A 12729-nucleotide genomic window follows, 5' to 3' on the forward strand; every position below is an offset into this window, starting at 1 on the left:
AATTGGTGGTGATTTAACCTGAGGGCCACCAGACCTCAGGTGAGGGAATAGATTAGATTAGATTCCCTACAGGGTGGAAACAAGCCCTCCGGCCCAACAAGTCCACACCCACCCTCCGAAGAGTAACCCACCCAGACCCATTTCCCTCTGATTAATGCACCTAACACTATGGGCTAATTAGCATGGCCAGTTCACCTAACTTCCACATCTTTGGATTGTGGAAGGAAACCGAAGCACCCAGAGGAAACCGATGCAGACATGGGGAGAATGTGCAAACTCCACACAGACAATCACTCGAGGCTGGAATGGAGCCTGGGTTCCTGGCGCTGTGAGGCAGCAGTGCTAACCACTGAGCCACCGTGCCACCCCAATAGGTTGAGAAGGAGAAGAAACCGGTGATGGGAATTGAACCCACACTGTTGGCATCACACTGCTCTGTAAACCAATGATCCAGTCAACTTACCAAAACTGATTCTCTGCCGGCAGTATTATAAGTAGGAAGGTGCATTTGTGCATGGTGGAACAGGGCTCCTCTTGAAATGAGAATTTGTATGATTATGTGTAGAGGCAATAACTAATGGTTCATCCAGAATGTTAAAACTTGTTCCTTCAGGAAAAACATGCTGCAATTCATATTGAACTACATTGCTTTTCACACACTTCAATTTTAAGCTTACTCATTCATATTTCCTTTGAGACTGGCTCAGGCAAATTCAGGTTCAACTGAACTGGATCAATTATTCTGAATGAAATCTGCAAAGATGTGGGTGAGGAAAATTGTAATCTTCTCACATGTTCTCTATTCTTGCTTTCATTGTCCCTTCCCATGCTCAGACAAAGACTATAGCTTTTTCTTAAACTAAGTATGTGGCTTCATGATGATTGATTTATTGTACAAATTGTGAAAAGCTTCCCTGAAAAGTGCAATCATGAGCTTACCATGTTCGTAATTGTGTCACCTGGAATAATTCTGACAGACACTAGTGTTTGATAAAACATTTCAACTAATTACATCCTAATCTTGTGCACCAAATAGGTTAATATTCCTTTTTGAATTTTAAAACTAAATTATTGCTACTCCCAGATTCAGATTCTGCAAAATTAGCTTATCCTCCACGAGCACCAGGTTATTACCATAATTATCAGCTCTTCAGTGAGGGCTTGCAAAACACTGAATAAAATAATAATTATATACAAATTGAAACTGCTTCAGAAACACCACAATGAAAAGAGAAGAACTTCACAGCTTTTGACTTGAATTCAAACCATTCACTCAGTTGTTGAACATTAAGGGCCCACTTATGTTTGTGCCGTACAGCAGGCACTATAAACCAAAACCTGTCTTTAAAGTATGGAGAAGGCAGAGCATCTGCAACAGGCAGAAGATGTGCAGACCAAACTGCAATACACAAAAGCTCAGCTCTGACAGCAGTACACACTGTCTGTTGAAAATCTTACTGGAGTAATAATTTGTCCTAGAGCTTAATATTACCTTGGGCCTGTCAGCAAGAATTCACCGAGACAGTATTTAGCTAATCACAGAATCAGTGAAATTTAAACGATGTGATTGAAGCTATTCAGCCCATTGCACCCACGGCTGCTGAAAAATAATAATGTCGTTTTCCACCCCAATTTCTTCTGTTCTGTAGCCTTGTATATGTTTAAATTACATATTCAAGTACTTCTAAATGCAATACGTTTTCTGCCTCTCTCATTTTTACAAACAGTTTTCCAGACTCTCAACGTTCTTCAGGTGAAAAGCACTTCTCCTCAACTCCATGTAATCCTTTATCATTTACACTAAATCCATATCTGCTGGTTATTGAGCTTTCTGCTCAGGAATATGGGTCCTCCTATGGCACTATTTAAGTCATTCTTAATGCTAAACGCCTCAAATAAATCTCCCCTCACTCTCTTTTGCTTTAAAGAATGTCAGTCTGTAACATAGTCCCTCACAGCTAAAATTCTCCACTCTTAGCAATATTCTCATCAAGTTCCTCTCTCGACTTCGTGCAAACTTGTTATAGAACTATACACAACCATCTATGGCCCAATCAATGTTTTACACTTCTAGTACAATTCAGTACTTATATTCCATGTAGAAAATGTGAAAGAGAAATATTCCAGTATGTTATTTCAGCTATCTTATCCACTTATTCCATTAATCCAGGGATCTGTGAATATGCATTCTAATGTCATTACGTTGCTCCACTTTTCCTAGAGACCTCCCCTAGACTGTGTCTTCCCTTCCCTAACTCTATTGCTTGTCCTTTCAGATGCATTACGTCCTGCTTCTCTGGATCAAATTCTGTTTGCGATTTTTCCATCTAATTGACCAGTCCATTGATAGCTTCCTGCAGTCTAGATCATTCATTCTCACTATCAATCATATGGTCAGTTTTTGGATCATTTTCTTAATTCTGTCCCCTACATTTAAGACTGAGTCATTGAGGACTACCACAAGAAAAAGTAAGGGACCATGCAGCACTCCAGCCTTCCAGCCAACATTCCAAGATTTAAACATTTCCTTTCGGTTCCCCTTTTGGGAAACTGAGAGGTCATGAACTTTGGTATGAAGAATGGAGGCTTTGATGATTTTCTAAAGGGGGAGAAACTGCAGAAGTCTGAAATGCAAAGGAACTTGAGAGTTCGAGTCCAGGTTTTTCTTAAGATAAATGTGCAGATTGAGTCAGTAGTTAGGAAGGCAAATACAATGTTGTCATTCATCTCAAGAGTTCTGGAATTTAAAAACAGGGATGTATTTCTGAGGCTCTATAAGGCTCTGGTCAGACCACATTACAATATTGCGAGCAATTTTAGGACCATACCTTAGGAAAGATGTATTGGCCCTGGAGTGGGTCCAGAGGAGGTTCATGAGAATGATCCCAGGAATGAAAAGCTTATCAATATGAGGAATGTTTAGGGACTCTGGGACTAGACACGATAGAGTTTAGAAGGATGAGGGGGGATTTGATTGAAACTTTCAGAATGCTGAATAGGCTGAACAGAGTGGACGTTGGGAAGATGTTGGGCAGGAGAGATGAGTACTTGAGGATACAGCCTTAGAGTAAAGGGAAGACCTTTCAGAACAGAGATAAGGGGAACCTTCTTCAGCCAGAGAGTAGTGAATCTGTGAAATTCATTGCCACAGAAGGCTGCGGAGGCCAAGTCATTGAGTATATTTAAAACAGAGACAGATAAGTTCTTAATTGCTGTGATGATGCTGTTAGTTTGACAAGGTTATGTTGTCCTTTTCTTTCAGAGGGGTTGTAAAGGCAGATATTCTGATATGTCTGGAAATATTTACTTGAGAATGCATTTAAGTCTTTCACTTAAAATATTTGCACAATGAAAGGGGAGTGGCCAGTTCTCCAGTTCAGGGTTTGGTTTTGTTTGGTTTGAGCAAGCAGTTTTGAGGCTGCTCCACGCTGATCCTCTCTCTCTCTCTGACATCTCTCCTGTCAGAACTTGTGTTTGATTTTACCTTTTTTGTCAAGGGTGTGTTTATGGGAATGTTGCAGATATTTGGAACAGCATCATTAGGTTGCAATAGAGTCAATCAGGTTTTTAGATGGGTTAAGTTATTCTAGATTCAGTTATCTTTTGTTCATGTTTCATTCAGTAGCCTGTAAATAAATTCTCATTTGCTTAAAACTGAGTGGCTGGGCCAGCTGCATCACTCCTGGAATATCCACTTTACACCTGCTTAAAACAACAAGAAAAGTTAATGTCTGGGCTACCTTCTTGAAATGTTTTGAGGGAGTCTGGCCTGTCCATAACATTGTCAAGAAGATCAAAAGCTACAGGGAGAAAGTGGGAAAATGGTTTGAAAAACTTATCAGCCATGATTGAGTGGCGGGGCAGACTTGATGGGTCAAATGGCCTAATTTCTGCTCCTATGTATTATGGCCTTGCTGTGGAGATAATTTTAAATCCAAATTGTCATTTCCCTAGCATCCCATGGGTGTTTACATTTCTAGCCAATCTGCCATGTTTATCAAAGGTCTTGCTAAAAATTGATGTGGAATGCACTATCCAATCAGTACTCATTATTATCTCCTCAAACACCTAAAGCTAGCCATATATGTATTCCCTTAGTTGATCTTACATGCCCTCCTTTAACAAATATGGGCTGACTGCCCAATGGAAACATGCATCTTTCCAAATGATAATCAATACTGTCACAAAGAATTTCTTGGAATCCTTACAGTGGCGAAAGAAGTCATTTGGCCCATTGCGTCTGCTCTGACCCTCTGAAGCGTATCCTGCTCAGACCCACACCCCCACCCCATTCTTGTAATGCCACATGAAGATTTTTTTTTCACCCATGTCTAACTCAAATAATCTACACAGCACAGGCAGTTTCTAGCATGACCAATCCACCTAACCTGCACACGACAGGGCAATTTCTAGCATGGCCAATCCACCTAACCTGCAAATCTTTGGACTGTGAGAGGAGATATGTGATGTGGACCTATCACCAACTTTCACTTAATGTTGGTTCCCAAAATGGGAAGCACGCGCCCACTTGGAAGGATGTGTTTCAATGGGCCAAATGGCCATCACGTTCCTACATTTATAAATACCAATGAAAACTAGAAAGCAAATGTTAATGGCTATTCAAAGTATCAGCAACAAACTTTTACACGTCTAAATAATCTGAAGTTACATAAAACATACACTATAAACCACTAAATAAAATATGAGTTGTGCAATTGCAAATCAATGCTGCTTAAAGAGTCAGCAGAGCTTTTCATTAAAGGCTGCAAAAGTAGATTTCTTGCTTCTCATAAAATGAGGAAATGAAAGCAGTTAATCTGAATCAACCTGGTTATTATGATTATTGAATCAAACAGAAAACATAAACCCTTTCAGGTATAATTTGCAGCATTTTAAAGAGATACATTTAAAATTCAAGTTTCTAATTCAAATATCAACTGGCTTTTATTTTCAATTAACGAATACTGTCCTTAAAACTAATTTAAAACAAAGAAATATTTAGAACAAAAAGCAGGCTGTGTTGAAAATAACCACATAATAAGAATCTATAAAATATTAACATGAAAGAGCTCTGAACCCTGTTCCTTCAGAGTCCATTTACAATTTGCCTGACCACAAAAATAAATTTAATGTGCAGGTGAAAGTTTTGCACAACATTCCAGGCAATATTTCAACTATCCCGAGCAGGAGTGCCTCTGGGTTCAGTGATGGTCCTGATAAGCTCAATAAATTGGCACCTACTTGTGAAATGAATGGCGAAGCCCTGCTTGCTTGTGAAGAAGTCTGTGTCAAACTGCAGTGTGATGGAGTTAAACGTGCTCTGGGTATCAGGAGGCAGTGTGGAGCCACTCATCTCCCTCAGCAGAATGCCACTCTCCAGCGGCCCATCCCAAACCTTCAGAACATCATGAACAGCCTCCGTGTGAAAGACTAGAAAATGGATGCTAAACAATGAAATAAGAAGTGAAATGAGATATTAGTTCAGTGGATTTACTGATCTACTATGCAGTACACAAACAATGCAGTACACAATGTGGTCACAGATTGCTTCCCTAGCTTTTGCAACTCAGCAGTCTTCAATTGCATATTTCTTCAGGTCAGCAGTATATAGTCACTCCAGGAATGAAATACAACTGACACTTTTAAACTCCAAACCGGACATTTCAATTTACTGCCGATGATTTAATCACAATTTTTAAGAGAAACACCACATGTCGCTTACTCTTTGCCACACATAAAAATGCCAAAATATACAAAGGATATTTCTGGTGTAGTCAGTGGGTATTACCATCAGCAGAGCTAGAAAAAAGAATTGCTAATTATACCAGTTAAGCTTCCCATAAATTCAATGTAATTTTACATATCCAACCATTTGCATCAGGTGGTTCATGGGAGGTAGTTTTAATTGTGGGACCTGTTTGGAAAATGATATAAAACAATATCCTGATGAATCACCTTCCAAGGGATCTACTCTCAAATTCACATTAGACAGAACTTAGAGATGGCGACGCAGCCCTATGTAACCCAATTAGCCTAGAAGTGCGCTCTTTGGCTCAATGTAAATACAGTAGAGCAGCAAATTTGTCTTTATTCAGTTTGTTCACACCTGTGTGGCCTGACTTTGTAAAATACATTCAAAAATGTTGGGAGTTGACTCTGTCTCAAAAACAGTTGGGTTGTACTCCTGCTTAATATCAACAGCTTTGATAAGTAGAAGAATCAGCTGCTGTTAAAACTTTCTCAGTTTCCTAAGTCACCGATCTTTTCGCTGAAACTTGACCATGATGCTGAGAAGCAAGGACAATAGCTTGATGCTCTGGAGGCCAATTCTCTGTAATGATGATTATCTTCCCCTTCTTTTGTTTCTATATGTTTGGTCCAATTTCCTGATGCATGCCTAAAGATGCTGGGGGTCATGCAGGTGGTTTTGTTAGCATGGTACTGCACTGGTACTGTCTTGACATCCACAAAACAATGTGGTTTCCTGGACTTTCCTCTCACAAGAAATAGCTACTTCCCACTACCATTGATGTTGGTGTCGATCATATCTGGGACACATCCTTTGTTCTGGTTCCAATGTTACATATTGCACACTTAAACATCAAAGAATAATCTCACAAAAGACGGTAAATCAGTCCTATTTCGGCCACATGAAAAATGTCTCTTGGTGCATACCTGCTCAGGTCTTGGGAAAGACAATACATTTTGGAGATAATAATCTGTTAATGTTTCTGTAACTGCTGAACCATCACTGCCCCTTGCCCTGAATCAGTCTGTCCCTTGTCATATTCTACCAAGTTACTTGCTTTGTGTTTTAGAGTGGTTGAGGAATTTGGAATCTCTCACTTCTTTGCAATTTCCACTTCACATCATAGTTTTTCACTTGCGGTGTCAACTTTACCTTCTGTCTGATTGACAACACTTCTAACCTTCTCACAGGTTAAGTCATACTCATAGGATTTGCACATCCTTTCACAGGGAGATTGCACTGCCAAATGTTGGCTTGCCCTGTACTCCATCATTTTGTGCTCTTGTGGGGTCTAACTGATTACTCAGCACAGCAACATGACAAGCTTACAAATGTGTCACTAAATCTGAGCTACCACTGCTGAAAATTGTCTTACTGTGACATCATGCTTTGGGATTAGCTCCTCTGTCAGTGGGGACATCTGATGACTTTGACTCAACCGGAGTTGTGTTTCATTCGATTTTGCATTATCAAAATTTCACTGCATTTTTGCAGCAAAGAGGAAGCCTCATCATCAATCACAATAAATTCTATTCCGCTTCCAAAAAATAATAGTCGAGACAGAATAATGATATTCAATTAGAAAACCAGGATGCTTAAATATGAAAGTAAAATTATTTCAAAGCAAGAATAGTTTGATAAATAGCATAAACAAATGGAACTAAATGATCTATTAATGTGACCATGTAAGAAAGCATGTTTCATTCGGAAGGATTTGTCAAAGTTAAATCTGCTTTACATCAAAAGATCTTTGAAATGTATGGACAGAAACACTGCAGCAAATATTGTAATTCACCTGACAGCCCATTTTTTTCCTAGTTTCTTAGTGTTTCATTTTTAGGGATTATTTGGAAACCTCTGGCCTTTTCTGAATAATGAGTAAGAATTTATAGGTATTGTTAGCATGTATCTTGAAGAATTTGACGACCGAGTGCGCTGTCTTCAAGAATGCTTTTCTTTTAAAGTCAGTCCTTATTCAACAACTATTTTTCTTTTGAGTTCATAATGAAAAGTCTCACAATCGCACAGCATTACCCAAACAAATTCTGACAGATTGTTCAGTTCTACTTTCATCATATTAGCAGCAAAAGTGGAAAGAAGCAGTTGTTTTTCTATCTCGGAGGTACAGATCACTCTAATTACACCATCCCAGTTTGTCCCAGGGAGCCATCTATATCATACAAATAGTGTAAACCGCCTTCCATTACCTTTAGGATCAATTCAAGACCAAAGTTATATAATAGCTGCTACTGCTCAGATGTTTTCCCATTGAAATGTACACACTTGTCCTAATTCAATCCTCTGCGCTAGATCTAGCTAATCTTCCTTCCTCATTGGGCTAGAAATATACAAATTAAGAAAGTTTCCTGATTCATATTTTAGAAATTCTTCACCTTCCATGCCCTTCCTTCTCGATACACCATCCTCAACAGTCCATATTGGAGCAAGGAAGGTGTCTGTAATTCTGCTCTATTTTTACATTTTTCTGAAATTTTCCTCAAAATTTGTCTGCTTCTTCTTTCTTAACATTTGGGGGTCTATAACAAACATTCAATAATGTGACACATCCTTTCCTGGTTGCTGAACTCAAGATAAATAGATTCAGTCCTAGAGCCTTTACCATATCATACCTCTGAAGAACAGAACTCTTGGGCTGGGTTATGGCAGTCCCTCATGATAGGATTCATGGTGCCTGTGCACACTTAATCGCAAGAGATGCTTGCGACACTTCCCAGGTAATTGTGCAGAGCAGTGGGGTTCCTGTCAGTTAATGGTGTGATGGCGATTAGGCTCATTAATGGGCCAATTCACAATCACTATCTCTGAGCCCACCACAATCGAGTTTCCTTGCAGGGTCCCAGTGGAGGTCCCATATAATCAAGCACTCTGTTCCACCCGGCATCAAGAAAAGCATCACTCTACCCTTACCTCAAACATGTCTACCCATACTCTATGATCTGGATGATCTTAGGTTTCTGGTGGGTGCACTGTCACAAGTTACCGCTATTCTTGCTGGTGCTGGCAACATGAGAAGTTGCTGCTGGGAACTGCAAGGAAGATCTTATGATGACCATTTCAGTGCCTGAAAGGTCCTTGATTCTGTTGGATCACTAGGAAAAAGCTAGGACTGCAGATACTGGAGAGTCAGTTGAAAAGTGTGGTGCTGGAAAAAGCACAGCTGGTCAGGCAGCATCTGAGGAGCAGGAGAGCCGATGTTTCAGGCATTATGCCTGAAATGTTGACTCTTCTGCTCCTCAGAAGCTGCCTGACCAGCTGTGCTTTTTCCAGCGCCACACCTTTCGACTCTGTTGGATCACTGACCACCTCCACTCCCCACTGAATCTGACATATTTTTCCAGTGATTCTCCAACTGTCCTAGTTTCCAACAGTCTCTTGACAGAATCCCAGCCATTGTTCTTAAACAATATTGCTGCCATGACATCTGTTCTTTTCTCCCTGAATACTTAGTCGTCAGGGACATTTGACTCCTGCCATGTTTTTCCTAGTGTCCATTTTAACTACCATATTAAAATCTGTCAGTCTTATTCTTAATGCTCTTTACATTTCTGCTCAGCCTTTCAAAAACTTGCAAGCCGGTTTTGCTTGACTGCCTGCAATTAATTCCTGCTATGTCTCTATTCCTGTGCACTTTGTCTCTCTCTCTTTCTCTCTCCGCTACCAGTGTAACCGTGGTGTCTTTAGAGGATTATGAAAAGGAGGAAAAGAAAAATCAAGTGTGAAAATATCCAAAAGAAACAGTATTAATTTTAGTAGACACATCTTTTCCTCTGAAGTGGATGATGAATTGGAATTAAAATAGTTGTTAAAAGAATTAAATTATGAATTTTATTCTCTCCTCCAATCCCCCCTCATAATTTTTAATTTTATGTAAAGGCCGCTGGAGCAACATTGCGATGAAGTCACAGAGCTACACCTCACTGAGCATAAATAGCACAGTATGGGAAGAGTTAGAAGAAATTCTACTAGACCAGCTTAAACTATATTACACTGGACTGGAACTTTATAATGTCTTAAGACCATATGGACATAAATATAAAAAGAAGATAATTTAGCCCTTTTCTTATGTACCCTAAATCAAAGACTGGTGCATCACTGATTATTACGTATAGCAGCATTTGGTATTAATGTATAATAAATAGTGCTCCTTTGAAGTCTAAAACATTAGACAGTTCTTGACATTGGCTTCTCCTCACAGTCTGCCCAAACTGAAACACTCAGCATGGCATCAAAATTGATGATAGCAGAGATAAGAGCTGGAACATATACTTGATCTGGTGTTGCAATCAGACTTTGAACTAAGCTTGAATGGACAATTGAATAGGTAATTGAAGAGCATTAACTTGCAGGGATATGGGGAAAAGGTTCAAGCTTGTGGTTGAATTGGATAGGTATTTCATCATCAACATATATGCTAAATGTTTTTTAAATCTGTGCTGTAATAGTGAACAGCACCTTTAGTACAACACAACTATTTCAAGCAATTAAAGCAGCTGTTCTCTTCTCATTACACATCACACATTCTCTTCTCTGTTTTACAATAAGGTTGAATACAAACATTAAGTATATATCCGAACATGCCTAACTTGTGAAAATGTTAACTTTTGACATTCCAAGTTCAGTATCAAAAGATGTAATTCCCTTCATATTATGGCATAACTCTACTAGAAACTACACAATGAGAATTATATTACAAAATAAAACAAGAAATATCTTTTTCATGACAAAGGCCCAAACAAATGTGGAATGCACTAATATGTAAGTCCATTAATGCAAAGTCAATTGAAATGTTTAAACAAAGGTGAATACAGTGAGAAAATAAGTGAATTATAGAATGTAGAGAATAGGTTTCAAATTGAGCAGGAAAGGTAATAGGTGTTGTGGCTGACAATGTGACAATGTGGAGAAGTCTTGATTGTTCAGATGGTCTAATCCTGTTGCTACTATATACCAGTGCAGTTAATTATTAAATCGCATGACCCATTTTAAAGAATACATTGAAGTTAAGGGAATTTACAAACCTAAGATAGTAAAAGATAGTTTCAACATCAGAATCTCTTAAATTCAGAGAGCTATAATGGATCATAGAATCCCTTCATTGTGGAAAAGGGACAATGTGGCCGATTGAGTCTGCACTGACCCTCTGAAGAGTCTGCATTTACCTTGGCAAACCCACATGACCTATGCACCCCTAAACACTATGGACAATTTAACATGGCCAATCCACCTAACCTGTGCATCTTTTGACAGCATCATACAAGGAAAAGTGTTTTCTAACGAGGCACCATTTCCTAAGTTTGTATCCCCATTGCTTGTAATGTCCTTTTTTTACTTTAGACACCAGGAGACTTGTTTATAAAGCCAGTATATGTGGTGGTACATTAGTACCACAGTCATTACCTGGCAACTTCTCAACCTGTGCAGCAGAGAAACTCCTACACTGCAAATAATTTTACATCACTGCTTCCCAACCTGATGTATATTTTGCTGTCTAACTAGAAATAATAGTAGAAAATCAAAATAGTAAAGAAATAAAGACAGCATACATGACTTTAAAGTTACAACTGAATCAACTTGGCAGAAGCTTATCATTTATCACCCGATTACAATTTCACCGAAAGAGTTGTAGTTGGTCACCAATGGATACCCAAGCATCTATTAGAGCATTGAACCATCTGTGCAATGGGAAATCTTTGTTTGATTGACAGCTCTGGCTCATTGTGAAATGGACAGAATAGATCAATGTTTACTTATACAAGAAAAGAGTCTTCAAATACTTACAGTTTCTACTATTAATAATTGATGATAGGTCTGGATGATGGACAATTTTATTGTTCTGTAGTGAATGCAACTTTTATGACTGAAGATCTGTTTGTTTAAAAATCTTTGTCAACACATCCTAGCTAATTCACTGTATATTGACAGAGTGTATCGTGTCCTTGTATGTACGTGACTGATGTTGTGTTTATTTTATATTTAATAGACAACATAACTCTATTCTCTTTCATTCTTTCACAAGAGAATTGGCAGGCCTTCAGTTTTTATTTGGTTAATCAAGTTTGATTAAGTAGGATGGCTATGCAATAAAATAGATTTTAAAATATTAGTGACAACGGCCTTAGAAGGGGGTTAAAAAGAAAAGGGTCATTCACTCTTCAGATGATTGTAACAACATGCATTGAAAAACAGTGAGTAGTCATTTCAATTGTCATTATGCTTTCTGCACAATATTGGAAGGTGAAGATATTAATATTGTGACATACAGTGCTCTGTGCTGCTTCTGTTGCAGACAGATGTTGCCAGTGGTGCCAGAATGTCTGCATCAGAAGCAGTGGTAAACTACACGGACCCAAGGTTTTACTTCCAGTTGATGTTGGGTTTTGAGGCTGATAGATACAGCTCTCTCTTGCTGCTGCAGCAAAAAGTTTGAGTTCTCTCTCTGCTGCTTGATTGCTTCTTTCATTGTTCTTTTCTCCTGGACTGGAGGAGATAGCAAGTGAGGGAAATCAGTTTTGCTGAATCTGCCTTTGCCTAGGGTGTGTTTATGGGACGCTGCTATATTGGAACAGTTGATGATTAGTAGTTAAATAATATATTATTTTACTATGTATGTTAAAAGATTTAAAGTTATGTCAATTTTTCTGTTTTTGACTGTCATTGGGATACACAGCATGAAAACAGACCTTTCAGTTCAACTCATCCATGCCAACCAGATATTCTTTACATATTTTGTTTGTATTTTAACTGTATTGTAAGAAGAAAGTGTGTTTAACTTAAAGCCTAGTAGCAGATCAATCAAAGCACATCAGGAACACTGAGCCTTACGTTTGCCTTTAAATAAGATAAAAAGTTAGATAAAGTTATTCTTCTTGATTTATTTTGATGAGGCTTGGCCTGGTTCATAAAGATTCTCCATGCCCATCCACAGTGGTTTGGTAACTTTTTTGAGATTTTAAAGGAAG

The 12729-nt window shown here is 38.6% G+C and overlaps 1 protein-coding gene across 1 annotated transcript in view; it reads right to left on the reverse strand.

The window, feature by feature from the left end:
• The window catches only part of LOC122563724 (CUB and sushi domain-containing protein 2), a 616258-nt gene that overhangs the window by 314206 nt on the left and 289323 nt on the right, over positions 1-12729 (reverse strand). The window contains exon 21 of the mRNA XM_087976898.1: positions 5242-5444. Within this exon, the coding sequence (XP_087833024.1) occupies positions 5242-5444 (203 nt within the window). The remainder of the gene's footprint in view (positions 1-5241; positions 5445-12729) is intronic.

This window comes from Chiloscyllium plagiosum, unplaced genomic scaffold (assembly GCF_037043375.1).
Source record: "Chiloscyllium plagiosum isolate Xiang-an unplaced genomic scaffold, Cpla_swu_hap1 HiC_scaffold_30, whole genome shotgun sequence".
Classification (NCBI taxonomy): Eukaryota; Metazoa; Chordata; class Chondrichthyes; order Orectolobiformes; family Hemiscylliidae; genus Chiloscyllium; species Chiloscyllium plagiosum.